The 27,643-nt window shown below is 38.0% G+C and overlaps 1 protein-coding gene across 1 annotated transcript; it reads left to right on the top strand.

Annotated features, from left to right (window-relative positions):
• The first annotated feature begins 333 nt into the window (after window positions 1–333).
• Window positions 334–17,512, top strand: LOC103960276 (DExH-box ATP-dependent RNA helicase DExH14). The gene is made up of 49 exons (XM_048589026.1): window positions 334–522; window positions 938–999; window positions 1,087–1,255; window positions 1,688–2,135; window positions 2,240–2,305; window positions 2,688–2,792; window positions 2,881–3,180; window positions 4,061–4,177; window positions 4,271–4,330; window positions 4,722–4,793; window positions 4,905–5,021; window positions 5,109–5,270; window positions 6,111–6,176; window positions 6,303–6,455; window positions 6,536–6,619; window positions 7,110–7,184; window positions 7,277–7,408; window positions 7,494–7,559; window positions 7,793–7,858; window positions 7,951–8,073; window positions 8,641–8,790; window positions 8,958–9,170; window positions 9,459–9,614; window positions 9,711–9,935; window positions 10,014–10,115; window positions 10,227–10,307; window positions 10,433–10,513; window positions 10,646–10,849; window positions 10,972–11,088; window positions 11,193–11,315; window positions 11,511–11,600; window positions 11,675–11,800; window positions 11,955–12,017; window positions 12,235–12,323; window positions 12,708–12,798; window positions 13,486–13,635; window positions 13,723–13,914; window positions 14,036–14,101; window positions 14,230–14,385; window positions 14,473–14,616; window positions 14,752–14,819; window positions 14,911–15,076; window positions 15,166–15,228; window positions 15,581–15,676; window positions 15,778–15,945; window positions 16,173–16,343; window positions 16,531–16,674; window positions 16,751–16,882; window positions 17,061–17,512. Exons 1-49 carry the CDS (start codon window positions 413–415, stop codon window positions 17,142–17,144), a joined length of 6,264 nt encoding a protein of 2,087 aa, XP_048444983.1. The 5' UTR covers window positions 334–412; the 3' UTR covers window positions 17,145–17,512.
• The last annotated feature ends 10,131 nt before the right edge of the window (window positions 17,513–27,643 follow it).

The following is a 27,643-nucleotide window of genomic DNA, read 5'->3' as shown; positions in this document are numbered from 1 at the left end:
TGCAACACAAATACGATTTCGACACAAAAGTGATTGCGCTCAATTTAATCACATTACCGTCCATATGCTTGTTTGAGTCGTATTAACGTGTCATGTTTGAAATTCCCGTCTACTGTGTTGAACTTTCATGACCGAATGATATGGCCCATACCTACTAGCTTTATGCAATCCGGCCCGTCATTCCAACGGTTCATTCGCTTCGGCCCGTCAAAATTTCACTACGAACCCAATATACGTGATCGCAAACTTAAAATACCAAATACCAGGTCGGACCCGTATACATTCGGGTCACTTAATTTACTTGACCCGAAATCTTTTCGTGCCAAAAAAAACCAGACGCCCTCAAGCTCTCAAGCACCAAAAAGCTTCATTTCGTCAAGCGGAAGAAGAAGAAGAAGAAGAATCCGGAAAGATGTTGGTTCAACTTCCGCGGCTGACCAGCTCTCTTAGAGAGCCCTTTGACGTCGATCAGGCCTATTTGCAGCGGAAGATCCTCCTCCAGAGCCGCCACAAACCGCCCCAGTATTTTCTCTCTACAATTCTCACTTTTTTTTTTTTTTACTGTTATTTTCTGTTTGGTTGCCGAGAAAGTGTAGGAAATGTAAGTAGGATGCTTAGAAAATTGATATGAGTTTGATATGAGATAGGAGCTGGAATGGAATGCCGAAGTTTCCCCGTGGAACGAGCTTGATGCAATTTAGCTTTAGCTTGATCGAAGATTTAATGGAGAAATTAGGACGAATTAAACGAAATTCAATATCTATGTATTTTCTGTGTGTATTAGGATCTTAGTGATTAAATGGAGGAGTAATACGCTGCTCGGGACGTGAATTTTGTGCTAATGTTTACTAGTGAAGCTGTTTACGGTTCCTGATTAGTTGTTCTTGACCAATTAATTCCGAAATAATATTTGGATTTTCGGACTTATCCGGTGTAGGTCTTCGAGCTCAGTTGATGAGTCGGAACTTGCTAGGAAGATAGTTCATAGATGGGAAGAAGGTAATGTTGACAACTTTCCTGTAGTGTGATTGTGGACATAGCACACCGTATTTGATATATTGAATAAACTAGAAATTTGTGGAGCAGCTTCAGTTGAAGTGCGGCAAGCGTACAAGCAGTTTGTCGGAGCAGTGGTTGAATTGATAGATGGAGAAGTTTCCTCCGAAGAGTTTCGTGAGGTGGCACTGGCTATGTACCGCCTTTTCAGCTCGCCAGCGGAGGAAGCCAATGTTGAAACAATTATTGCCAGGAGAAGGTAAGAATTCTGCTTTCCAATCCTTAATGTTCATTTTAATCAGATAGAAGTGAAATTAGTAAATATAGTATTACAAGTGGTTGCTCCCTTGTGTTCTGGCCTCCAGGAACACAACGAACAAGTTATTCATAGTCCATTACTATTTATTAAGTTTCTTTATCTACAAAACTGAACATTCGTAGACCTGATTTACTCATTGACGGATGAAACTAATTTGGAACATATTTATACAAGATTCTCACAAATGCCTTACATTCATATAGAAGCAAATTAAGGAATGCAGGGGACTGTGTCAAATGAGTATCCATCGCAATTTGATTAATTTATCATGCGTAGTTAGAGATTGTATATGAAATTTTAACTATGATTATCGACCAAACGAAAACAAAGTTTCAAGAATTTTGATTTTATCCTCTAATATTTGAAATGCAGGCTGGAAGTGCAAAACTTACTTGGTCAAGCCGTTTCGGATGCTAACATGCGGAAGGTTGTCTCCCTTGCCCAGAGACTTTGTGGGGTGCAGTCTAGTGATGGGGGGACTTCGCTTCCAGAAAACCCTGTAAGTGGGACTGATGACAATGCAGAATTTGGCGCTGACCTTGTTTTCCATGCACCAGCTCGGTTTCTGGTGGATGTTTCTTTGGAGGATGGGGAGCTATTGGGTGAGGAAAGCACTTCTTCTACATCATATTATGAAGGATTATATAGTCGCAATGACTTGAATGATCGTCAACCTACTTCCAATGGACAAAGCTTCAACTTGAGTTGGTTACAAGATGCATGTGATCGGATAATAACAAAAAGTACTTCACAGCTTTCTGGAGATGAATTGGCTATGGCCATCTGTCGGGTTCTTGACTCTGACAAATCTGGTGATGAGGTATTCATTAATAGTTCATCTACTTTTATTGTAACGGGCTTCACTCTTGTGCTTTTGTAGGCAACTAAATTCATACTAATCATGAGATCTTTTTCTTAATGAAGATAGCAGGTGACTTGTTAGATCTTGTTGGGGATAGTGCGTTTGAAACTGTCCAAGACCTCATATCAGTAAGAATATAAACATTCTACTACTTTGTTGAGCTAGTCTTAGATACTCTTTACAGTGTCCTCCTAAAACACTACCAACACACATGCACAGGCAACACAAAAATCCGCTTCCCCAGTACTCTTTCCTAAAATGTGTCATCATGATCTTTGTTTGAAGAAGTGGCACCTTCTTTTATAAATATATTTGTTCTTTAAATACAAATTTGATTCCCCTTTTTTGTAACAGCATATCACGTTTCAGTTGTAGGATACAATTGTTTCTTTGGCCATCTAGTATACATTTTTGATGGATATTTCTTAGAGAAGTCTATTCCAGATTTAATATTTCATGAATTTACAGCTAAAGTTTCTTTTTTGATTTTTGTTTTTATGTTTCCCACAGCATCGAAAGGAACTCGTCGATGCCATCCATCAAGGGCTACTGGGACTGAAATCTGATAAATTATCTTCAAGCTCTCAACCACGTATGCCTAGTTATGGCACACAGGTAGAACTGATTCTGTATAAATTTGTTCTCGTCGACACATAAATCAAAAGGCTAAATATGGCATCAAGCATTCCATTTCTGTTTTCAGGTTACTGTTCAAACAGAATCTGAACGGCAAATTGATAAACTTCGGCGCAAAGAGGAAAAGCGACAAAGACGAGGAACAGAATATGGCGCTGATAGTGATCTGGCTGGTGTAAAATTTTCTTCTCTAGTACAAGCAAGTGAAAGAAAAAAACCTGTTGATGATCTCTTAGGGTATGGTGAAGCTCACTCTTTAGCAGTCAGTGCTCTTCCTCAAGGAACTGTGAGGAAGCATCATAAGGGGTATGAGGAAGTCATTATTCCCCCAACACCAACAGCACAAATGAAACCAGGAGAAAAGCTGGTAACAATTAACTTTTCTGATAATTTTATTTCATGTTTGTCATTTTAAAACTATATACACCGGTTCTCAATTCTTTACATAATTTTGTTAATTGGAGATGACTAATAGGTACCTTTCGGAGGCGCACAAGTGGATAATAAGTTAGGGAGTCTCCTTCTATATTATTTTAGGTACTAGCTGCTCTCGGAGAACTAAGTACTAGACCTGTTTTTTCCCTTTCCCCGATGAATAGGGAATAGGGCTTGGTATGTTTGTCAAACAACACCTGAAGAAAGCACAAACAGAATACATGCTAAAATTAAGAACAGGTTCTTTTTAGAGAACATTGACACTCCCTTCAAGGCAGTCAACTATGAAGGATTTACTTTTATTTATTTTTATAATCTATGATCTTAAAAGATGAAATCAAAGTAAACCTTATGTTGGTATTTGGGCAACCATTATAAATGGACTGACCGAACAGGTGGTAGCTAGCTTATAGATGCATCCCTTATTACCCCTTCCAGGGAAATAAACTTACCGGGAAGCATTCTTCATTTTGCTACATTTATCATATTTCTTTTTTCATATTAAGTGTGAGCAGGGGAAACGATTGGATAGAATGTATGTGACATGTATAAACCTTCGGATATTACTTTCTCTTGGAGAATTATATTGACCATGACATGCTTTGTAGCTATAAGATAATGTATGAATATATTTTTCCATAGGAAGTTTGTGATACTATTGGAGTTCACTGGCAAGCAGGCCATAATATTTGTGCATTTACTGGTGGTTTATCAAACAGGATTGTCGTTACTTTCCATTTCTTTTATCATCTACTGGCCTTGACATCTTTCCTTTTGTATGGAATTTTTTGTTTATTATCATCTGTTCTCAGATTGAGATAACAGAGTTAGATGAATTTGCTCAAGCTGCTTTTCGGGGATACAAATCTTTGAACCGTATTCAGAGCCGCATATTTCATACTGTTTATAACACTAATGAAAATATACTAGTAAGTTGCTATTTCCATTTACTATGTGAATACCAAACCTTTCCTGCGAAAGTGTGTATGATATGCTTGAATGTGATTTCGATTTGCTTGCAGGTTTGTGCTCCAACAGGAGCTGGTAAGACGAACATAGCTATGATTTCTATTCTACATGAGGTATGCCAATGATTGAGAATTCCTGGTTCCCTGTTCCTTTTGGCAATCATACTTATCTCATACTACTTGGAGTTGAGCACAGATTCACACAATTGGTTTTATATTATGTATGAGTTAACTTCAGTTGTAATGTCCTATGACCTAGGAAGTGCTACTTATATTTTTTGTAGGAGGTTAATGTTTTGAAGGATACCACCTTGCAAAACAAAAGCAAGGAAACTAAACTTTTGGCTGTCTTAGTTAATTAACTCCTTTTATGTTATGGTGCTGCTGCTTATAGGATTGAATTCAACCTAAGAAGCTCTTTTTCTGTACTTTTCTTTATTTAGCATTCAGTAGTTATGATCTATTTTGATATTTAGATAGTGACTAGACTAGTCATATGGTGCAGATTGGACAGCACTTCAAAGATGGTTACTTGCATAAAAACGAATTTAAAATAGTTTATGTTGCACCTATGAAGGTATCTATCCTATGTTACTCTCTTCCTTTTTCTTTCCCTTTTTTTTTTTCCTTTTTTTCTCTGATGGGCATTGAACTAGTGGCTTGTTACTTATTACCATTTCTTTTTTAGGCATTAGCTTCAGAAGTCACATCAACTTTTAGCCATCGCTTATCTCCATTGAATATGACTGTGAAAGAGCTTACTGGCGACATGCAACTATCTAAGAATGAACTTGAAGAAACTCAGGTCACTTTTTATCAAATTTTGCATGCTCAGTATGCTGTTGTTGCTCCTATCCTGTTCCCTTAACGTCTCTACTTTCTTTTTATTCAGATGATAGTTACTACACCTGAAAAATGGGATGTCATTACTCGCAAGAGCAGTGACATGGCACTTTCAATGCTCGTGAAGCTTTTAATTATTGATGAAGTGCATCTATTGAATGATGACAGGGGCCCTGTAATTGAGGCACTAGTTGCTCGGACTTTGCGCCAGGTAAACTTTTAGCGAGTCATTAGTGCTCTTGGCTTATTGATGTGAAATAACTCACACTGTTTAGATTAATTGAATAACATCTGTACAGTTTCAATTTAAGCTTATGAAAGCTGGAGAGATCCTCTCTGTTTCTTGTTGCTCTTAGTCTTCATCTTCTTATGGAAAATCGGGTTCCCTTAGTCATTTACCATAATTTGAAATTGAATCCGAACAATATTTTGATGTTTATTGTATATTGTGATAAAGGCAATTTTTTTTTTCCCGCCAACATATTTATGAGTTTACACAACTGTTTCTGATTATACAGTAGGGGAGTTGTTATAGTTAGACAGCTAATGGACCCAAAAGACTTGAGCTAAGGGAATGAGCCAACAATGTACTAAACTTATTCTTAACCTGCAGATTCATTTTTCATGTGAAGATGCAGACAAAGAGATACACCTTGCAAATTAGTAAATAAGTGCGGGCGTGAGGGTGAGAGTTGCTGACCCGACTTTCCTCAACTTTATACAAACCATTGAAAGTCAAAAACTTTAGCTGTTAGGGAATTGGCCAACAATGTTACCAACCCAGTAGTTATAACTTATAAATAGACTTGAAGGCGTATTCATCAACAAGTCTTTCGATAAATTTTCCCTGTTAAAAGGAAGTATCCATCAAAGTCTTATTGAAGGCACTGCTTGCAAAGATGATTATTGTTTTATGTAATAGCAGGATGTTTATTTTTATAAATGTTTATCAGATATTACATGTTACTTAAATGATTATCTGATTGTTGATTTAGTTGCTTATGATTTTTGTTTTTGTCTTTGGGTTTGTTGTTTTTGGTGTGCTTGGCAGGTGGAATCTACACAGACGATGATACGCATTGTTGGCCTTTCAGCCACTCTACCCAACTATTTGGAGGTTTCTTGGCCAGTTTTTTATATTTATGATCTGTATTGAACTATTGATTGGAATTTACATGCCATAATTTAAAGCCTCATATTTATTTCTTAATGTGGATATGGTAATTGTTTTACAATCACTCAGGTTGCACAGTTTCTGAGAGTGAATCCAGATGCAGGACTCTTCTTTTTTGATGCTAGTTATCGTCCTGTGCCCCTTGCACAGCAGTATATTGGTATTAATGAGCAGAACTTTGCAGCCCGAAATGAATTAATGAATGAGATATGCTACAAGAAGGTATTTCTTCTTGATTGGCTGTCCTTTCTGTAATGTGTGCATTGGAATGGTTATTAACTGATTGATACTTTTTCTGCCAGGTTGTTGAATCACTCAGACAAGGGTATCAGGCAATGGTATTCGTTCATTCTCGAAAGGACACAGCAAAAACAGCTCAGAAATTGGTATACCCTCCTTCCATCTGAATTTTGTGGCCCTTCTATTTGGCTTGAAATTCTTTTTGAAGTGTGAATAATAAACTAGTTATGCCAACTTCGCCAATGAGAAAGCTTGGTTGGTTGTTAATGCAATTGCATCAGCTAGACCAGTATGAATCCTTGCAAGCTTCATTTTAGTCATAGGAACTGGCTTGATATTGTGCCATTTGTCCTACATTGTTTGTAGGTTTTGGAGTTAATATTATTGGTCTGGTTCAACAATGAATTAATAAAGGCATGTTGGTATAAGTTGAAAGGATGCAATTGTACATACGCTAATACATATCTAAAAGGATAAAATCTGTTTGTGACATTTAAAGTCTTATAATGCAATAACCAATGTTGTTTATCATAGAAAGATGGACTTGGTTCGAAATTTATAATTCTTTGCTGTCAATTTTATGAGGTGTGTTATGCTCTGGCTTCGCTAATTACCAATTATATTACATTTTTACAGGTTGAACTTGCTCGCAAGTTTGAAGGACTGGATCTTTTCAAGAACGATGAACACCCACAGTTTTCATTGGTTCAGGCAAGAAAAGATTTTTTTTGTTTTCTGAATCTTATTATTAATATCATACCTTTTATTTATTTTTGATAGAGGTACCATTTAATGAATTTCAGAGGGATGTTAAGAAGTCCAGAAACAAAGATCTTGTTGCACTTTTTGAATTTGGAGTTGGAGTTCATCATGCTGGGATGTTACGGTCTGATAGAGGTTTGACCGAGCGCCTTTTCTCTGATGGACTATTGAAGGTAGATATCATCTAGTTATCCTTCATACTGTCGCTTCTATATTTGGCCGCAATTGTTCTTTTAGATATGTTGTTTTCTGTTTTAGGTACTTGTTTGTACAGCAACTTTGGCATGGGGTGTAAATCTACCAGCTCACACTGTTGTGATAAAGGTTTGTGCAGACTTCTGAAAGTATAGTTTATTTGTGCGGCTTAAAACTTGATACTTTAATTTTTTAAAGATAAGATGTGACAGAATGGACGTTAATTAGACAGTTCGATGTTCTTTCTCCTTTATTTTACTTCCTGTTCCCTAAAAAGATTATAATACACACACACACACACACACACACACACACACACACACACACACACACATATATATAAAATGTGGCATTTTCTTCAGGGGACTCAATTGTATGATCCAAAGGCTGGTGGGTGGAAAGACCTGGGCATGCTAGATGTTATGCAGGTTAGATTCAAAGTGTTTCTCTTGTAAATGCATCTCAAGCAAACTTTATCATATGATTTCCATTTTTTTTGTTCTCATGATAATTTCTTTAGATCTTTGGGCGTGCTGGGAGACCTCAATTCGACAAAAGTGGTGAGGGCATTATAATTACGTCTCACGACAAACTGGCCTACTATCTTCGGTTGCTGACAAGTCAACTTCCTATAGAAAGTCAGGTACTAGTGTAGTTTAAGACACTAGAACATTATGATATGTATATATCCAGGTCAGTCAGTGGGTGAGAATTTCTCATGTGTCTTGTGAAGTGTACTGATTTTCTGTAACAAAATAATTTGGATGGGTCTTGAGACAGAATCTTGGTTACACCTTGTGTAAAACATATTCGGATAAGTTTTAGGTGGTTTTGAATCTGTGATTGTTTGATTGTTTACTATAAACATTGCTTATAAGTCAGCTCTAGTAGATCTGAAAGTGAAACTAATTTGTTGGACAAGGTTTTATCAGTCACTTTGGTACATCTGGAACTGCAACTAACTTATGGGACAAGGTATCATTGATTTGGTTGTGCCTTAGGGTACTTCATTATGCATTGACATGCTGAACTTAAGAGTTCTCCACATACTTGAGTTTTACGTTATACAATGACGTAGAATGGCAATATGATGTCCTTGCACGTAATAAATTTTGGGTTTTGCATGTTTTGTGTATTTGAATTTATCCAAGTTATGCTGAGATGATTCACTTTTTCTTATGGCTCTTGTAATTTCCTTCAATGTTTGCAGTTTATTAGTTCCTTGAAAGACAATTTAAATGCAGAGGTGGCACTTGGTACTGTCACCAATGTCAAGGAAGCTTGTGCATGGCTTGGATATACATACCTTTTTATAAGAATGAGGCTGAACCCTTTGGTGTACGGTATCGGGTGGGATGAGGTATTACCCATATGGTTTACCAGTTGATCTTTGTTGAACATTTTCTTGACTGGCAGCCTGACTTTATTGTTTATTCTCGAAAGCCTACTGGACTTTATTGGTGCTTATGGGTTAGATATTTGTATTTGCTTGTTTCGGGTATGGACATTTTCTTCTGCATTTTGCAGGTTGTTGCAGATCCTTCCTTGAGCTTGAAGCAAAGATCTCTTATTGCGGATGCTGCACGTTCCCTGGACAAAGCAAAAATGATGCGATTTGATGAAAAAAGTGGCAACTTTTATTGTACAGAACTTGGTCGAATTGCAAGCCACTTTTATATTCAATACTCAAGTGTTGAAACGTACAATGAATGTTTGAGACGCCACATGAATGAGACTGAGGTTATTGTTTTGTGTACTATTTCATTTGTATTTCCAATTTGCTTCCTATTTGAGACATCCATCTCAACGCAGCCTTGAAATATGTTTCTCGCTTTTTATTTTCTTGTAAGAGAATTGTTAGCAGCACTCAAAAATAGTCATCACGCACTCTTCCATCCATCTTTTTACTATGAAGACTGCAGGATGACTACTTTGGAGTGTCAAATAGCTCCCTTCTCATAACAAGGAGTTTCCTTCTAATAATTATTATTTTTGATTTGGCTGGTGCTGCTTTTTCTGTTCCTTCAGGTAATTGATATGGTAGCCCACTCCTCAGAATTTGAAAATATTGTTGTTCGAGATGAGGAACAGCATGAACTTGAGGCGTTGGTGCGATCATCATGCCCTTTAGAAGTTAAGGGGGGTCCTTCAAATAAACATGGAAAGATTTCCATTCTCATTCAGGTTGCTTTGTGCTCAGCTGCTTTTACCAACTATTACCTAAAATTTTACAAAAAGGGAAATATTTGTTGACTAATTTATGGCTTATGTGTTTTGCAGTTGTACATATCTCGTGGCTCAATCGATACCTTTTCCTTGGTTTCTGATGCTGCATATATAAGTGCAAGCTTGGCACGCATTATGCGGGCTTTATTTGAGATTTGCTTACGAAAGGGCTGGTCTGAGATGTCATTGTTCATGTTGGACTATTGTAAGGCTGTGGATCACCAAGTTTGGCCCCATCAGCATCCTCTCAGACAATTTGACAAGGATCTTTCAGGAGATGTTTGTACATGATACTTTTCTCCTATTAATTTCCTCAAAGTGTAGTGCATTGTTTGACAATATATTTTATTCATACAGATACTGCGAAAGCTTGAAGAACGAGAGGCTGACTTAGATCGCCTATATGAGATGGAGGAAAAAGACATTGGAGCATTGATTCGCTATGGGCCTGGAGGAAGGGTATATTGTCTTTATTGTAGTAATTTAAACTTCACTTTGGTATGGGGTACGTCAAACAATAGGAAATTTGTTTAACCCTTTCTTTCCTTGTTTTCTTTTGGGTGATTGAAGTTGGTCAAGCAATATTTGGGATATTTTCCATGGATCCAGTTGTCAGCAACTGTGAGCCCAATCACCAGAACTGTTTTAAAGGTAACGTACCATGGTGAACCTTAATTTGTTTTATAGTAATTTCTATCTCACTAAATGTTTGTTGTCTGATTAATCATTCAGTAATTTTTTTTTGAACACCTATTTATGTATTTTTTAATTTTCAGGTGGACTTACTTATTACACCACACTTCATATGGAAAGATCGTTTTCATGGCACAGCCCAACGTTGGTGGATTCTTGTTGAGGTGCTGACATGATTTCCAATTTCTTGTTAATTTTCTATGGGTCATAGGCTCTTATACTAGTCATGTTTAAGGACCAAATTTTTTTTTCCCCATATAAAACTATAATTTTCTTGATGTTTGACTATATTAAAGGATTCGGAGAATGACCACATCTACCATTCAGAGCTATTCACTCTGACAAAGCGGATGGCTAAGGGGGAACCTCAAAAGCTTTCTTTTACTGTGCCAATATTTGAGCCACATCCACCACAGTATTATATCCGTGCTGTTTCGGATTCTTGGTTGCGTTCAGAGGCTTTCTACACCATATCTTTCCAGAATCTAGCACTGCCAGAGGTACTTGTTTTCGTTGTTTATTATAAGGGTATATGGTCGAATTTTTATTTTTATTTTCATAAAGGCCAACGAGGTGCTCCTGCCAAAAGCTTTGTCTGATCAGACAAGTCTTGTTTCTTCAGGCTCATACTTCACATACAGAACTGCTAGATTTGAAACCTCTCCCTGTGACTTCACTTGGCAACAATTCATACGAAGCATTGTACAGATTCTCACACTTTAATCCGATACAAACACAGGTTTCAGTGATTTTACACCTTTATTGTGGTTTTTTTCCTCGTCTTTTTCCCGGACAATATCCATCACATTTCAGTGAGTTAATGCTTTTTTTGGAATTGGGCAGACTTTCCATGTCTTGTATCACACAGACAATAATGTTTTGTTAGGAGCTCCCACTGGAAGTGGGAAAACTATATCTGCCGAGCTTGCTATGCTTCGTCTCTTCAATACCCAGCCTGATATGAAGGTATCTCGTTGGCATTTCCTAATCACAGAATAGAAATAGATTTTTCCTGAGAGAAATGCAAAATGAGAAAGGGCAATGGTTTTTTTGTGGAAGGTAGCACCTACGGGTGCTGATCTGGGCAGGATTGCACTTAATAGGTTTGTGTATTTCAATGCTGCTTTTATGCTAAAGTGTACTATGAACTGTTGACTGTAGGTCATTTACATAGCACCTTTGAAGGCTATTGTTCGGGAAAGAATGAATGATTGGAAAGGACGCCTCGTCTCTCAGCTAGGGAAAGAGATGGTGAATTTTTTTCCCTTATAGCTATAAGTAAACCATAATATGTGGTACTGGTAATAACTCTGTGTTGTTGTCAGGTTGAAATGACTGGTGATTATACTCCAGATATGATGGCCATTATGTCAGCGGATATCATAATATCTACTCCTGAGAAGTGGGATGGTATCAGTCGTAATTGGCATAGTCGAGACTATGTTAAGAAGGTGCATTCACTCACGTATATCGATATTTTTCCCCTTCTCCAAGAAGGAACTAGTTTATATAGTTAATTGGATTTCTACTTTATTTGTGTACATAATTTTTCTACACATGTATGTCATTTTGCATGCTATGCATTAATGGATGTTTCATCAGTAGGTTGGGCTTATGATCATGGATGAGATTCACTTGTTGGGAGCTGACCGTGGACCCATCCTTGAGGTATATATAGAAAAATTTTGTGCTCCTGGTTAATTGTGAAAAATACAAAAATTTGACATATAAGAGAAATGAACTTGCTTATTATCATGCTTTGATGGGAACTTGCCAGTATATGTCTTCGTCTGTGTGTGTTGACACTTTTCTTCAGATGACCATATGATTTTTCTTGGGGAAAAGGTAGTTGGACTTGGTTTGAGCTTGCAAATTTATGTTCCAGGTTATTGTGTCAAGGATGAGATACATATCATCACAGACAGAGCGTGAAGTACGATTTGTAGGCCTTTCTACAGCTTTAGCAAATGCAGGGTACGTCTGTGTGCATCTTTGATCCTAGGATCCTGCAGTGGATCTCATATCCAAGTCCTAAAGTTTTTTCTTCTTTTTTTTGCAAGTTTTTACCTGGCATGTATGTGCATTTGGTATCGGGTTAGATCCTTTGATGGAATGTTTGCAGATCACTAGATGCAACCCTCCCTTTTGCATTATTTGTCTGGATATATTTTAAATTGTTGTCATATTATCAGTATTCTCAGGCATGTTTCAGTTGTACTGCTTTTAAACAATTGAGCAAATGTCATACTCTATTATGCTCTTTTTGTGGAAATAGTGCACGTGAATTGCTTTTTTTTCCCTTTCTCCTTGATCAACATATTATGTTTTGAATATTCTTTTGCCGTTTCAATTCTGTAGGGATTTGGCTGATTGGTTGGGTGTTGGGGAAATCGGGCTCTTCAATTTTAAACCAAGCGTGAGACCTGTACCTCTTGAAGTTCATATCCAGGTAGTAAATTTAGTGTTTCAAATGGAGTATGGTTTCATGTTTGATCTTTCGGCTCTATTTTGGAAGTGATTTGTTAGTAACTTTTCCTGGGGAATATTGGAATATGGGCCTCCTTCAATTTGCAAGCGACTTTGTTACAGCATCTCGGTTATCTCTTGTTTTCTTGTACATGATATTAAGTTTATAATACTTATTTGGGTTTTATACAACCGTTAATGATATGGTAGTTGTTTTTAAATGCATAGGTAATTGTGAGATTACTTATCTAGGTCTGCAATCTTCTGCATCAATATTTGCTGTTCGATTTGTATCTCACTGGACCCTTAGTCCTCCTATGTAATTGCATCGTCTCTCAATAGTTTAAATAAAGTATGTTTGTCATTCTTTCTTTCTTTTTTTTTTTTTTTTTTTTTTTTTTTAACAAAAGAGAGAAGGTATTAGATACACCTGTGCTGCTAGAACTACAAGGGTATTTAAAATTGGATATGTAACTACAACTATACTGTTTTCCTTTTGATCTATGTATATTAGCTTATCTTTTATTATGCTAGTGACTATGCGCACTAAATGAGATAGAATGTAGAGCTGTCTCCTTGTTTATGTTTGCATTTTTGTTGTTGAGATGAAAGCAGATAAGGGCCTTATATATGTTTACTTCATAGCACTAATACGTCAGTTTATGAACAGGGATACCCTGGAAAGTTCTATTGCCCAAGGATGAATAGCATGAACAAACCAGCATATGCTGCGATATGCACCCACTCACCTACAAAACCAGTTTTAATATTTGTTTCCTCTCGTCGACAGACAAGGCTTACTGCATTGGACCTCATTCAGGTAGGATCCGAAGTCATGTTGGGAAAATGAAGCATTCCCTAACTGTGACTAATTATTATTGTTTTTATTTCTTTTCTGTAATTGAAGTTTGCAGCTTCAGATGAACATCCAAGGCAGTTTCTTAGCATGCCAGAAGACGACCTGCAGATGGTGCTTTCTCAGGTCACTGATAATAACCTTAGGCACACCTTGCAATTTGGCATTGGATTACATCACGCTGGTCTGAATGACAAGGATAGATCTCTAGTTGAAGAGCTTTTTGCAAACAACAAGATTCAGGCAATTCTCTTTACCTGGCAAATCACGTATCTTTCCTGATAGACACAGTACAGAAAGTGAATATTAGGAAGAAAAATATCTTACTCTTTATACTGATTAGGCATTGTCCATCAAATTATAGGTATTGGTTTGTACAAGCACATTGGCATGGGGTGTAAACCTTCCAGCTCATCTAGTCATCATTAAGGTAAAGGCAAAATTTGTGTGGTAGGCTGTTACATTTGTTTCCTAGAATTAAATTTTTTGCAGGTATCTATTGCATCAGCTATTCTTCCTAAATCTTTCATTTATATAATGCCATTAATTCTCTTGCAGGGAACAGAATATTATGATGGGAAAGCAAAAAGATATGTTGATTTTCCAATCACAGATATCTTGCAAATGATGGGTCGTGCTGGCCGGCCACAATTTGATCAGCATGGGAAAGCAGTCATTCTTGTTCATGAACCCAAAAAGAGCTTCTATAAAAAGGTTAATTTGAAGTCGTGACTTTATGTAGTAAGTTGAATGTTATCCTTCACAGGGTGCTAGAATAATATGTGGTTTAATGAATTGCAGTTCTTATATGAACCATTTCCCGTCGAGAGTAGTCTGAGGGAACAGTTGCATAATCACATCAACGCTGAGATAGTTTCTGGCACAATTTGCCATAAAGAGGATGCGCTGCATTATCTTACCTGGACATATTTATACCGTAGACTGGTATGGTTTTGGTCACATAACTAGAGAGAATAAAAATATAGAAAGAAAGGGAATCGGATTATTTTTTATTTTTGAATATTCTACACCTATCAATTTTTTGACATAAAAGTTGTGAACGCATTGCATTTGCTACAGATGTTTAATCCAGCTTACTATGGCTTGGACAATGCAGAAGCTGAAGTTGTAAATTCTTACTTGTCTAGGTAATAAAATGTCCATTTCTCATCGATTCTTTTTCTTTTATCATTCTCTTCCAGTGCCATTGCTTTCACTACTTACTATTGTTTTTGACAGGCTAGTGCAGAACACATTTGAGGATCTCGAAGACAGTGGATGCATCGAGATGAATGATGACAGTGTGAAGCCAACGATGCTGGGTTCAATAGCATCCCAGTATTACCTTAGCTACATGACTGTATCAATGTTTGGTTCAAACATAAGTTCAGATACGTCGCTTGAAGTAAGATACGGTTCTTGATTCATCTGGTAGTCCTGTTCTCGCTTTTACATTTTTATGCTGTTATGCTTATGGAAGGCTATTTCCTATAGGTGTTCTTGCATATCCTATCGGCTGCTTCTGAATATAACGAACTTCCTGTGCGGCACAATGAGGTAATTAGTCTAAGGTCTTGGGCACTTTCTTTCTTTTTAGATTAGTATAGAGGCACATACTTGACCGACTAAATATACCAGCGGTGGCTATTTGAAAAAAAAATTGAGAAAATTAGCACTGAAAGGAATATTAAAAATTAGCAGTCATATGGAATCCTTCTTTTGTACAAATTTGCTAACATATGATATTCTTCCTATACCACACAGGATATTAAGTTCTGTGTTGGATCCAAAACTTTTGGGGACAATAGTCCTACCCATGTTATTGCGAGTCAGTGCCAATTAAAATTTATTTAGTACAAGAATATGAGATCTTTGTCTTAACTATCTATAATATTTTATATGATAATAGGAGAATTACAATGGAGCGCTGGCTGAGAGAGTTCGATATAAAGTGGATAAGGACCGGTTAGATGATCCACATGTCAAAGCCAATCTTCTGTTTCAGGTCAGAGTTATCTTCAACAATATGTTCATAATAAAAACGTTCTGTCGTTTTCTTGTAGTTCTCTCATTGTTTCTCTTACCATGCATGAATTCTGCATTCAGGCACATTTCTCGCAGTTAGAATTACCAATCAGTGATTACGTCACAGACTTGAAGTCGGTACTGGATCAAAGTATACGGGTCATCCAGGCCATGATAGATATATGTGCCAACAGTGGGTGGCTTTCAAGCTCAGTTACTTGCATGCATCTTCTGCAAATGGTCATGCAGGTAAACTCCTAGTGGTTACCATTCCAACTTTTACTGTAAAACGAAATAAAGTACCTGCCTAGAAAAAGGACCGCAGCTTGTCATTTTACCTGGTTCATATTATGACGTTGTACGGCCAGCATATCAGTCGATTAGTTAAACGTTAACTGATTTGACTCGGATGATTTGTTTCTCAAAAAAGTAAAGTTTGATGCCTAGCCTCTTCTGTTATCTTTGTGTCGTTTCAGGGTTTATGGTTTGATAAGGATTCTTCCTTGTGGATGATGCCATGCATGAATGTTGAACTTGCCGACTCACTAAGCAAAAGAGGAATATTCAGCGTGCAGCAACTACTGAATCTCCCCAAGACAACTTTGCAGACCATGATCGGAAACTTCCCGGCTTCAAAGTTTTATCAGGTATGGACTTCAAAGATAGCTGACACATAGCAAACCCACCCACGGTCAAGATGACATGACCGGATGGCTTTTGGAGTGGGTCGGTTAGGTTATTGAGACACAAGTCGTTTTTTGTTCACTATTATTCGCTGCCAGGCATGCCAACTGATTCCGGTAGCTTAGCATCTGCAATTTTTTGTTGTTCTAGGATCTGCAGCATTTTCCCCACATCGAAATGAAGTTAAGAATTCAGGAAAAGGACAGCGGAAAGTCTCACTCTTTAAACATCAGATTGGTTAAGACCAATTACAGGCAAAACAAATCAAGAGCGTTTACCCCGCGATTTCCTAAGGTAAAACCGTAAAACTGTTCTCCTTGTTCTAATCTGATAACGAGAAACGAAACTAAGCTTCGGATTTCTTTGACAGGTGAAAAACGAAGCGTGGTGGTTGGTCCTTGGGAACACCTCAACATCTGAATTATACGCTCTGAAGAGAGTATCCTTCTCCGATCACTTGGTTACTCACATGGAGTTACCAGCAGCTCCGAATAATATCCAGGTACGCGGATAAATTCTCCCTGTTTTATCGAATATCTGACATTCCATTTGTTATTACGGGTGACTAAACCCGGGTAAATAATTCATCGTTACCGAATATCAAACTGTCGATTTTGATTTCAATTTCGATTTCAATGTCTTGGTTTGCTTGTATAACATTATTTAACCGTATTTTCCAGGGGATGAAATTGATTTTAGTTTCGGATTGTTATTTGGGCTTCGAGCAAGAGCACTCTATCTCAGAACTTATTCAACGGCGGTGATCAAAGCCGGAATATCAGAAAGTACATGAACATATGAGATAAGGATGAAACGTGACGCGAGGAACACATCCCGGCAGCAAAAAAATTTATAAGGTTCGATATTTACCGTCTTTCTGGTGTACGAGTACAATTTTATGTATGAGTAGTGTCTAATAAATTGGAGTTATCGGGAGCTTGTTCCCCGGTGGACCCGAACCCGATACCCAGACGATTATACTTTATTCAAGTCGGGTTTTAGTGAATCTTCACTGAAAACAAAAGGGGTGCGGGATAACTATTTGGGAGTGCAATTATTGTGTTTTTATAAAACAAAATGGCATGTGAAATTAGTATTACCACCCAATTTATGTTGGTTTATTTTTAGTTACCCTTTTGGACTCGATTACGACTTCACTTTGCTCTTTGTAATTTAAAAGTCACTTTACTTTCTAACACTCAAAATTCATTCTATTTTGACATTCAAAAGTTGCCTTTGGAACATATGTGCGACTTACCACTCAATAAGACTACGCCACGTGTTAAAGAATTTAATTATAAATTTTCGTTATGCGTTAACATTCAAGAATAAAATATTGAGTTTAAAAGAAGAAATTCATAATTGGAATTTTTCTGGGTGCCGTGTTTGAGTTGCAGGGATGGAAAAAGATAAAAACTAAATCGATTGGCTTGGTGCATCCAAATCTTACCCACATAACGGGATTAATATAATTAAGGCACTATGGAACTAATTTCGATTTTTATAGAGTAAAATGACGACTTTTAAATTTTACAGGACAAAAATGAGATCAAAATCGAGTTTTACGAGGCAAAGTGAAACGAATTTCGAGTTTTAGAAGGGCAAAGTAAGATATCAGGTTTGAAGAGGTGTAACTAAAAATAAGCCATCATATTACACAGGAACCTCGCAATCTACTTTCACTCACAAAATCCAACATTTATTTGTTCAACTTATTTACAAAGTATACAAAAGGTCCAGCCTTATTTCTACTGAATTTACACGTTCACAAGTTACCGATGGTCCGACGAACTAATCCCAATCGGCATCAAAGAACCCAACATCCTTCATCTCGGAGTAATACACATTCTCCAGGAGAAAACTTTCTTCCTGTAAACATCACAATGTAGATTAGCAACTGCATGAGTATCACTTAGAGAAAAAATTGGAAAACCCGAAAATGCTGTTTAACCATGACTGTGAAGAATGAACTGAAAATGCTGTTTAACGCGATGGACCTCTCGCAGCAGCCCCATGGGCTTGTTGCCATTGCATTGCAACCAGGCATCGGCCTTAGTTGGTTTATGCACGGGCTCGAAGCCCTGCGTCCACTTCCGCTGACCAATAAGCCTTTGTTGGGCTATGTCCTTGTCTTGGAAGCTTGCTGGGCTTTGCCTGCATGAGACCCGGCTCGTCTATAGCAAGCTTTGCTTGCTGGGCTTGCCATCTGTCTTGGCCTGCGATCATCCATCCCAGGCCAACTTCGTGCTGGGCATGCGCACCCGCGTCTTTTGTGGCCCACAAACTAGTAGCTGTGCTGCTGGGCCTATCCCAGACATACGGCTCATGGCCTGCAGCCATGACTGGGCTGCTCCGCTGCGAACTTATGGCCCATTAAACCCCTTTTGGGGCTTTGCCCTGCACAGAACACCCAAGCCCACCGAGAATGGGCTATAATTTTAACCCGAATGTTATTATTATTTTTGCTTTTACAATCAAACTTGAATGGTTACGATCTATGGAATTAATTAAAGTGAACAACAATCCATTAATCTGATAATTAATCCAAAATTATTGACCTGAAGTTCACTTTTTGGCAATTAACGATTCAATAAATTATTTCGTTTCTTTGAACCGCTGACTCCCTTTCATAGTCCCGAAGCACTTATACTTGAGTTCCTGAAGCAATCCAAATCCACTACACTTAGTTGCATATTGTATTCTGTGTTCTTGCATGTACCTTCTTTTATGAACCGAAAGTTCATAACTAAACTCAAACATGTAGTTTCGAATTTGGTACCTTTGAATCCCAAAGTTTTCATAAAACAATACATCCATGAAAACTCAATGTTTTTCATGTAAACCATATCTTAGAACCCCGAATGTTCTAACTTTGATGCTTATGAATATCTGATTTCCATAGCGGCAATCATAATCTTGTTCCCTCCATTCAGTGGATTGTCAAACGTAACAAGTTCGATTTCACTGATTTGGATGTTTCTTGACAGAAACCACTTTATGTGGGGTATAAGATGTGAATCTCCACTTGACTATCAAGAAGCTGAGAAACCATTGAGGCCAATAATGGCATGAACAAGCTGAATAAGCCTCTGCCATTATCTTCACTTGAAGACTTATGTCAGAAGCATTACAAATGGAAATACCTCCCGAACGAGGATACCATGGCTCTTTGGCTCGCTTTTACTACCCGTTTAATCATGAACGACATTGCCTGCAGCACACTATGATTACGATCATAAATGAGTACAATTCTGAAATTTATAAATCCGATCGAATTTTGACTAGAGAATACTTTCGCGTCCTTCCTGATTTCTAACTCGTTCATGAAGCAATAACATAGAAAGTGGAAGTTTACCAAATTCTTGGATCTAATTACTACCATACTTGTGAGAGAAAGGTACCCCAACAATTCGGTTGGGAGGTACCGAACGGTATACACCCAGTTTTTGCTGGAGTCTACCAAATGATGGTGCCCTGCTTCGGCAGGGATGCACCGAAGGGCATACTCTGCTTCAACAAAGGTGCACCGAAAGGTATTCCTCTGCTTCGGTAGAGGCCTTCAGCTGGAGCCTACCGAACCTAAGTTTGGGTCTGTCTCTCTCACGATCCAATTTTGAGTTTGTTTTTACAACCTATGGTAGAATCAGGGCCAGCCAAGGTGTGGGATCATGCCCGAAGCATGATATTTGGCACCTAAGACCTAAAACTTCAAGGATAAGGGATAATATTCCCAAACCTTAATCCTGCAGAATCTAATTCAGTCTCAATGGAATAGATCATTGGTTATGCCCTTGTTCTTGCCCCTACCAATGTCGTTGAGGAGTACCATTCTTGTACTCAATATGTGAGACTAATTTTGACATGGATGGCTTTGTTGGCTGAATCCCCTTAATAAACCATTTACTTTGTGAACATTTTTTTTATGTTCTTGGACTCATATTTGGTGTTTGTTTTAGTTGTGGATAATCTTATTGATATTGCCCTTGCATATGAGTTAATTGAATCATGTTTCTTAAAACATGTGACCGAATTCAATTAAACACGTGATTAGGTACAAATGTGGGAAAGTTAGTTGTTTGGATGAATATGATACTACGCACACTAACTTTATACCTAAATCACATCTCTAACAACGACTTTAGGTCTATCCAACCTGATTAAGAGCATTGGCACGCATCTCGTTGTATAAATGGTACTACATTACCATTTAAGAGACCTTATATTATCCCCATTCCGGAAGAACATCGTTGAGTTTTAAGGATATTCGAGATGACAATGATCATGAATGAAACCACTGAAGAAAATAGAGTAGAATATCTTTGCACCACCTCCAAAAATGAGCCTGAAGCTTCATTTTAGGGCCAATAGGCTACCTCCCGATTGGGATACGCCACATGTGGCCGGCCTAGAGCCTGGTGATTCGAGCAGTTTACTTGCCTTTGCACTACTATTTGGGACACTTAAGTCAAACAATGATGCTACGATGCATCTTCTTACCCGAAGTAAGGATCTTGTGCCTACAAGCACACTTTGCCAAGCTTGCTCGCTGGGGAAATTGATTTTCTACATCATCATTAGCAAAGATACGAAACGACCTTTTTTTCACAGTGGATTCAAAGGAATATATGTGGACTAATCCAACCAAAATACGGACAATATAAATACTTATGGTTTTGGTTGATGAATCGACAAACTGGTCACATATTTGTCCACACATTGTTGCTAAACCTCCTGATCGATTATAAGGGTTCATCACCCTAATTATCCCATAAAGTCTGGAAGACTGGATAATATCGAAGAGTTTATATCAAAGGTTTTCGATAGGTATTGCATGTCTTTTGGGTTTATAATTGGACATTGAATCCCATATTTACCCCCAAAATAACATTGCATAGATCATAAAAAGCAATTTAAATGATCCCGGACCTTGGTACATGCACCAAGCTTTCAGTTTTTACCTTGGTGCTCGTCCCGGATTTTACGAAACAAAAGGGTAATTTTGTAATTCACTTTGGTTGGTATTTTCATTTAAAATTTATCTTATTTGGTATTGTTTAGTGTGCCAAAGTGGCCCACCTCTACTTTTTGCTCCCCGACACTCTCTCTTTTTCCCTCTATTTTCTCATTCATCTCCCCGTGACTCTTCCCTCAGCTTTCTCATTTATGTCTTCCTCCCTCCCTCGAGCACACCCACACGCACGCATGACCACTAACCTTCTCTCTCCCTCTAATCTCCCTCACCCTTCTCGGACTTCCTCACATCTCTCGTCCTTTTTCCTCATATGTAAGTGCAGACACCGAAACCTCCATCACTACCGCCGTATGTCAACAAATCCGACAAGTTCCACTGTCTCCGATTAAGTGAGCCTTGGAGTCACCCTTTTCTGTCTCAAGTTAATGTTTGAGTTTGATTGTTAAGTTGTTTACTCGTGGTTGTGAAGGTTTAACATGAAATCAACTCGAGAATTCTCCCCAGATTCCAACAGAAAACCCATGATATTTGCAGGCATTTTCCAGCCACGACTGAACCAAATAGGGTATATTTCTTTTCCTCTCCTTTGTAGCTTCAAATCCATATATGGCATGCTTGTGGTAGTTGTGAAATGGAGCTAGTCGGACTATATGTTGTTTCTTGACCAATTTTCCAGATTCCGGTCAACCTAAGGCCTGAAACCTGGTCGACTCGACCCGTAACCCAAATACCGAATCCAAACCCAGCACCCGACCCAACTCAGCTACTCAACCCAACCCAACAAACCCGACCTAACCCAATAACCAAGCCCAACCCAGCAACCCAAAAACCCAGGTCCGACCCAACCCAGACTTGATTCTAGATTTCATGGTCGGCGCGTGGGTGCGCGTAGTGGGCTGTCATGGTCGACGTGTGGAGCATATGCGCCTTCGCCGTCCATGGCGACACAGCGACTTTTTCGACCAACGTTCTGACGACTTATCTCGGCACGTGTGGTGGCACGTGAGGAACCCGAAGTCCCTCTTTAGGTTTTTCGACGTCCTGAATTCGATTACGACGTCCGTTTTCCCAAATTGAATCATTTTAGTAGAGTTTTATTAATTGGTCCCTTTATGTGCTTAGGTGCGTTTGTTAGTGGCGATTCAATCTTCTCTGGTTTGCACGGCTCTTCGACAATGGAGCATCTGTGAGTGGACCCCTTCCAAAATGCATGATTTAATTACTAGAAATGCGCATGCATGAAAAGCATGATTTTATGGCTACGTTTTATGAAACGTTTATAAGTAAATCGGATTTACGCTTTATGAAATATCATGCTTTATTGAATTTATGTTTATTGAGATATTTATGAATATGGTTTTTATGATATGATGTTTAAGCTATTGAGCTCCGATGAGATATATTTTGTAAGGATTATGTTCATGATTTTTTGTGCTTACTTAGTGGATATTCATACTATATGCCTACAGGTGAATGATACTTATATATGACCTTTGGACTGGTGATGTAGTGCATTTGGGTGGAAGATATTTATATATGACCTTCGGGCAGGTGATGTAGTGCCTTCGGGCAAAAGATACTTATATATGACCTTCAAGTGGGTGATGTAGAGCCTTCAGGCGATTGACTTATATATGCCTTCGGGCGGGTGATGTAGGGTCTTCGGGCAATTGTGATACCACTACTAAGCACACTATATATGATATATGTTTTATGAAGGCTTTATGGCATGCTAGGGTTTTCGGAAAACCTATTACTTATTATGCTATATGAGTTTTCATAAATTGGGGGTTAGTATGTTGAAGAATAATTGTTTTAGTATTATTTATATGGGTAAATCTCAGTTTACTACCCTCATGTTTCGTGGTTTTCAACATTTGGTACATGAAGTTTTTTTGGTCCCAGAGTCATACCTAAAGTGTTAATTTTGGGATAGTCTCATATATCTGTTAGTTTAGATGTTAAGTCTTTCGTTAACTGATGACGTGGCGCCCATGTGGACAATGATTGGGCGCCACGTGTCATATACTCAAAAGCCAATTTCCCATGGAAGAAAATAGTAGAAAGGTCTAATTTTTCCAATGATTTAGCAGAAACCCATAAATAAATGGAGAAAAAGATAAGAACTTTAGGTCTGGATTTCAATTTTATTTATGTTTACGTGGACCCCTTAATGACTGGCGCCCAATCATTGTCCATATGGGTGCCATATCATCAGTTAATGGGAAACTTAATAGCCAGACTAATGGATGTAGGAAATTGTCCCAAAATTAACACTTTAGGTATGACTCTGGGACGAAAAAAACTTCATGTACCAAATGTTGAAAATCACGAAACTTAAGGGTAGTAAACTAAGATTTACCTTATTTATATATAAACTTGGTCCACTCATATTTTGTTTTGCACCCCTTCATGACTTAGAATTGAGGCGTATAATTTCGCGTCAAGGCACTCCTGCATCGGTATCTTCGAGCCATCTTGGCGTAGGACCCACTCCTTTGTTCGTACCTTTTTATAATATTCATTCTATAGTATTCTTGATTAGTTGTATGCTATGAACACGTTCCCACAATTGCATATTCATTATAGTTAAATTTATGTATTTTATTTATGTTCATTCTTTCTTCATAACTCTCATGTATGATTAGTATGGCTTCGTCACCCTCGGGTGTTGGCTAACACATGCCTACCCTGGCATTTGGAGGATATCGGGGTTGGGCATGTCAATTTGGTACGAGATCATGGTTTGTTCAAAGCATAGTTAGGACCTTCTGTTACTATAGTAATGTGTTGGCCTTGACATCATTTGGATGTCATGGTTTCCGGATTTGGTGCTATTTGGCGCAGTTGTGCAAACTTTTTTTTTATCTGAATTGTCACATTTTGTTTGAAGTACAAAAATTCATGTCGAGATTGTGCCTCATTGGTGACGACCGATACTCTACGAGATGCGTTCCCTAGGAATGGCAGGCAGAGTCGAATCTATATAGGAGTGTTGTGAAATAGAAAAACCTTAATGGGTTAAAGTTTGGATATGACCAGCTGGAGATCTGAAACGGTGATGTTACTTTGCGACTTGCGCTCCTTAGGAATGGCGGGTAGAGTCATATCTATATGGAAATTGTTCGAAACATCCAAAGTTCGTGTTGGAAGAGAGTGAGGAAGCACTAGTTGCTTGTGAAGTATGTCAAGTGTTAGTTTGCTTAGATTGAATCAATGTTCTTGGACTTGTTGTTGCCGCTGAGGGAATTTGTTTGGACCCTTAGAAGATTCTCAGTGATTTTCTTATTATTAACCTTCTTGTCTACTCCAACAACGAGGTTAAGTTCATTAATCATCGACAATTAGCTTTACACCAAATTCTTTAAACGTTGTTTTTGTTTAGATTAGATACTTTTCTTGGGAGACTCTTTTGTAGCAGACGTTATTCTTATCAATTTCCAAAAAGGTTGCAACTATGGAAAAATTGAAAATCCTCATCAGGTGTTGTGAAACACGAATATCTTTGGTCTTGTCAAATTTTATCGGTAGTTCATAACAATTCTCTGAGCATAGCCTTATTCATTTTTGGCTAAGTAGCTAGTCAATTTTGTTTGAGATGCTGAAGATGAACGAAGTTTTTGACAATGGAAGTATTGTCTCACTTGATCATTGTTCTTACATTTTTCAATGACATCAATTAATTTCGAATTCTACGATGACGTTTTATTGAATGTTTGTCTGTATGCTGATGGAGCATGGCCGAGTAACACGTGTGCCTTTTGACGGTTGGAACCATATGAAGTGAACCATCTTATCTACTACCTTGAGCCAATGGTTACTGTTTTACTTGAAAACCTAATGACACATTTTCTTTGTAGAAATTTATATGGGACGAAGATTGGGAACAAAACTTTTTGGAGTTTGGAACATCATCTTACTCATGCTCCCGTCCTTGTTTTTCTTGACGTTAGTGGTGAGTGTTAAAGTCTCTTGTTTTACATCCTTGTCACATTGGGGTTGTTTTCTGATGTAGCATGGGAAGGTCATCGCCTATTTTCCCAAACATCTCGAACCTCACGAAAAGCATTATCCTATTCAGGACCTAGAGCTGGTAACAATCTCTTTTGCTGTTAAATCTGGTGTCGTTTTTTGTATAGTGAGAAATGTTGCATCTTTTTTTACCAAAGAAGTTGAAGTGTGTTTTCACACAGAAGGAGTTGAGTTTGAGACTAAGAGGTGGATGAAACTCATCGGTGATTTTGATTGCACTTTTCAGTACCATCTTAGTCAGGCAATTGTCGTAGCTGATACTCCTTGTCAGAAATCCCATGGACAACTTACCTTCATCCGAGCTATCCATATCCCACTATTATTTTCCCTTCGAGGAATTGGCTTTACTTTGGCATCCGATCCACGGTGAGTATTGTCAGCTCACTTCTAAGTCAAACTTGTATCGGTAGATTTCGGGTAGGAAGCCCAAGAGTTTGATCAATAATGTGCGAGTTTGAAGGAGCAAGTGTCGAATGACATGAGACGGGATTTGAAAGTCTAGGAGTTGGAACTTTGTTGATAAGAAACAAATTGTTCTTGCCTAAGGGTAAGAAAGCTGTGAAAAAGGAAAATTCTTGACGAGGTTCACATTTCAGCGTATGCCATGCATGCTGGCAATACTAAATTGTACCACTATTTTCGTCCATTTTATTACTGGTATTGTATGAATGGGATATCGCTGAATATGTGAGGAAGTGTCTGATTTACTGGTAAGTGAAAGCGGAGAGATGTAAGCCATCAGGCTTATCTCAATTTCTTTCTACTCCTGTTTGGAAGTAAGAAGAAATTTCCTTGGTTGTGCTTTTTGGGTTGTCGGGGACCCACTGGGGATACAAGTGGAAATAGGTGAATGTCACCATAAATTTCCTGTACAAACCGCCTTGTACACATGGAGACTATGATGACGTTTCGGTGATTGTTATCAACTCACTTAGCATATTATCTACCAGTCCATGAGGACTACTTTCGAACGCTTGGCATAATTCTTCATTCTAAACTTCGTTAGACTGACTTCTAGATTAACATCGACTTCAACCATAATCCCAGTTTCACTTCCTGGTACTGGAAGGCATTCTAGTCAACTTAGGGTTCATGTTTACCCTACGACACTTCATATCATTTCTAAAGTAGACAGACTATCCAGGAAGACCACTCGGATTTGAAAGTTTTAGTTGAGACCATCTGTCATTCAATTACCCATTATCACTCTATCAAGCGAATCATTACCACTAGTGATTGAATATCCCTGAGATTATTGTTGTAACAGTTGTTGTGAGTATTTGAATGGGGAAAAAGTCTAAGTTCCCACCTATCAGATTACTTTAGACTACCAATCAAGTCGAGTCCGTGCTTAATCATCTCGACTTGCCACAACAAAAAAATAATAATAATAAAGCTAGGTACTTACACGTGTTCTTGCATCAAAGTTACGCATTCACTCTAGTTATCTTGTACTCTAGATTTGATGGACTTGTTTTGACCCTTAAATTTTTTAGTGTTCTTTTAGCCTTCTCGGCATAGCCGTTCACTAAACTTAAGAGAAATTTTCAATGAATCAGCTCGCTTAGGCTTTGTGAATCACATTGTTCGGCTTTAAGGTATGTCGTCACTATTGTACCTTATGCGCGTTTCACTTCAAAGTCTTGTGAAGTTTTTCTTGAAGGCTATAGGTACTAAGTTGTTCTCAGATTGTTGAACAGTCTGAATGAGCTATCTAGACCTTGGAGGACGTGTTGTGTTCATTTGTTTTGTGGTTTCAGTATGATTAGAATTTGCACCGATCTCTTTTGGAGTTGTTTACCACGACTTTAATTATTTTTGGTTTGGGTATGCCACTATTTGAGACATGGTATGAGAGATTTTACAGGCAACACTGGTTAGACAAAAGAGTATTGTGAACAGGTATTCGGATGATTGAATTTACGATATGGGAAACTGTGTTCTTTAGATGTGTCTCCTTGGAGTTGGATAAAATGGTAATTTTCCATCCTTGGGAAATTACTACTTGCTTATTGAGACAACAATGTGTTGTCGATATTACGGGCTGTAAATTGTAATATCGATGGCTTATTCGTTGGGTTCATTAAGCAAGTGAGCAAGTAGACCTGTCTATGGTAATAGTTACTGATTAGTTATTGTTTGGGCTCGACCCAAAGACACGCACACCTAATTTTGGAGTACGTGACGCTATGAATGCGAGGGTGAGACACATTTTAATTTGCGGTTTTCAATTTCAGTGCAAGTATTTTAACTTACATT

This window comes from the organism of the source record quoted next, unplaced genomic scaffold (genome assembly GCF_019419815.1).
Source record: "Pyrus x bretschneideri cultivar Hongxiangsu unplaced genomic scaffold, Pyrus_bretschneideri_v1 Contig3, whole genome shotgun sequence".
Lineage (NCBI taxonomy): Eukaryota > Viridiplantae > Streptophyta > Magnoliopsida > Rosales > Rosaceae > Pyrus > Pyrus x bretschneideri.
The sequence above is the reverse complement of the archived record's forward strand: the minus strand, read 5'-3'. Positions and strand labels throughout refer to the sequence as shown.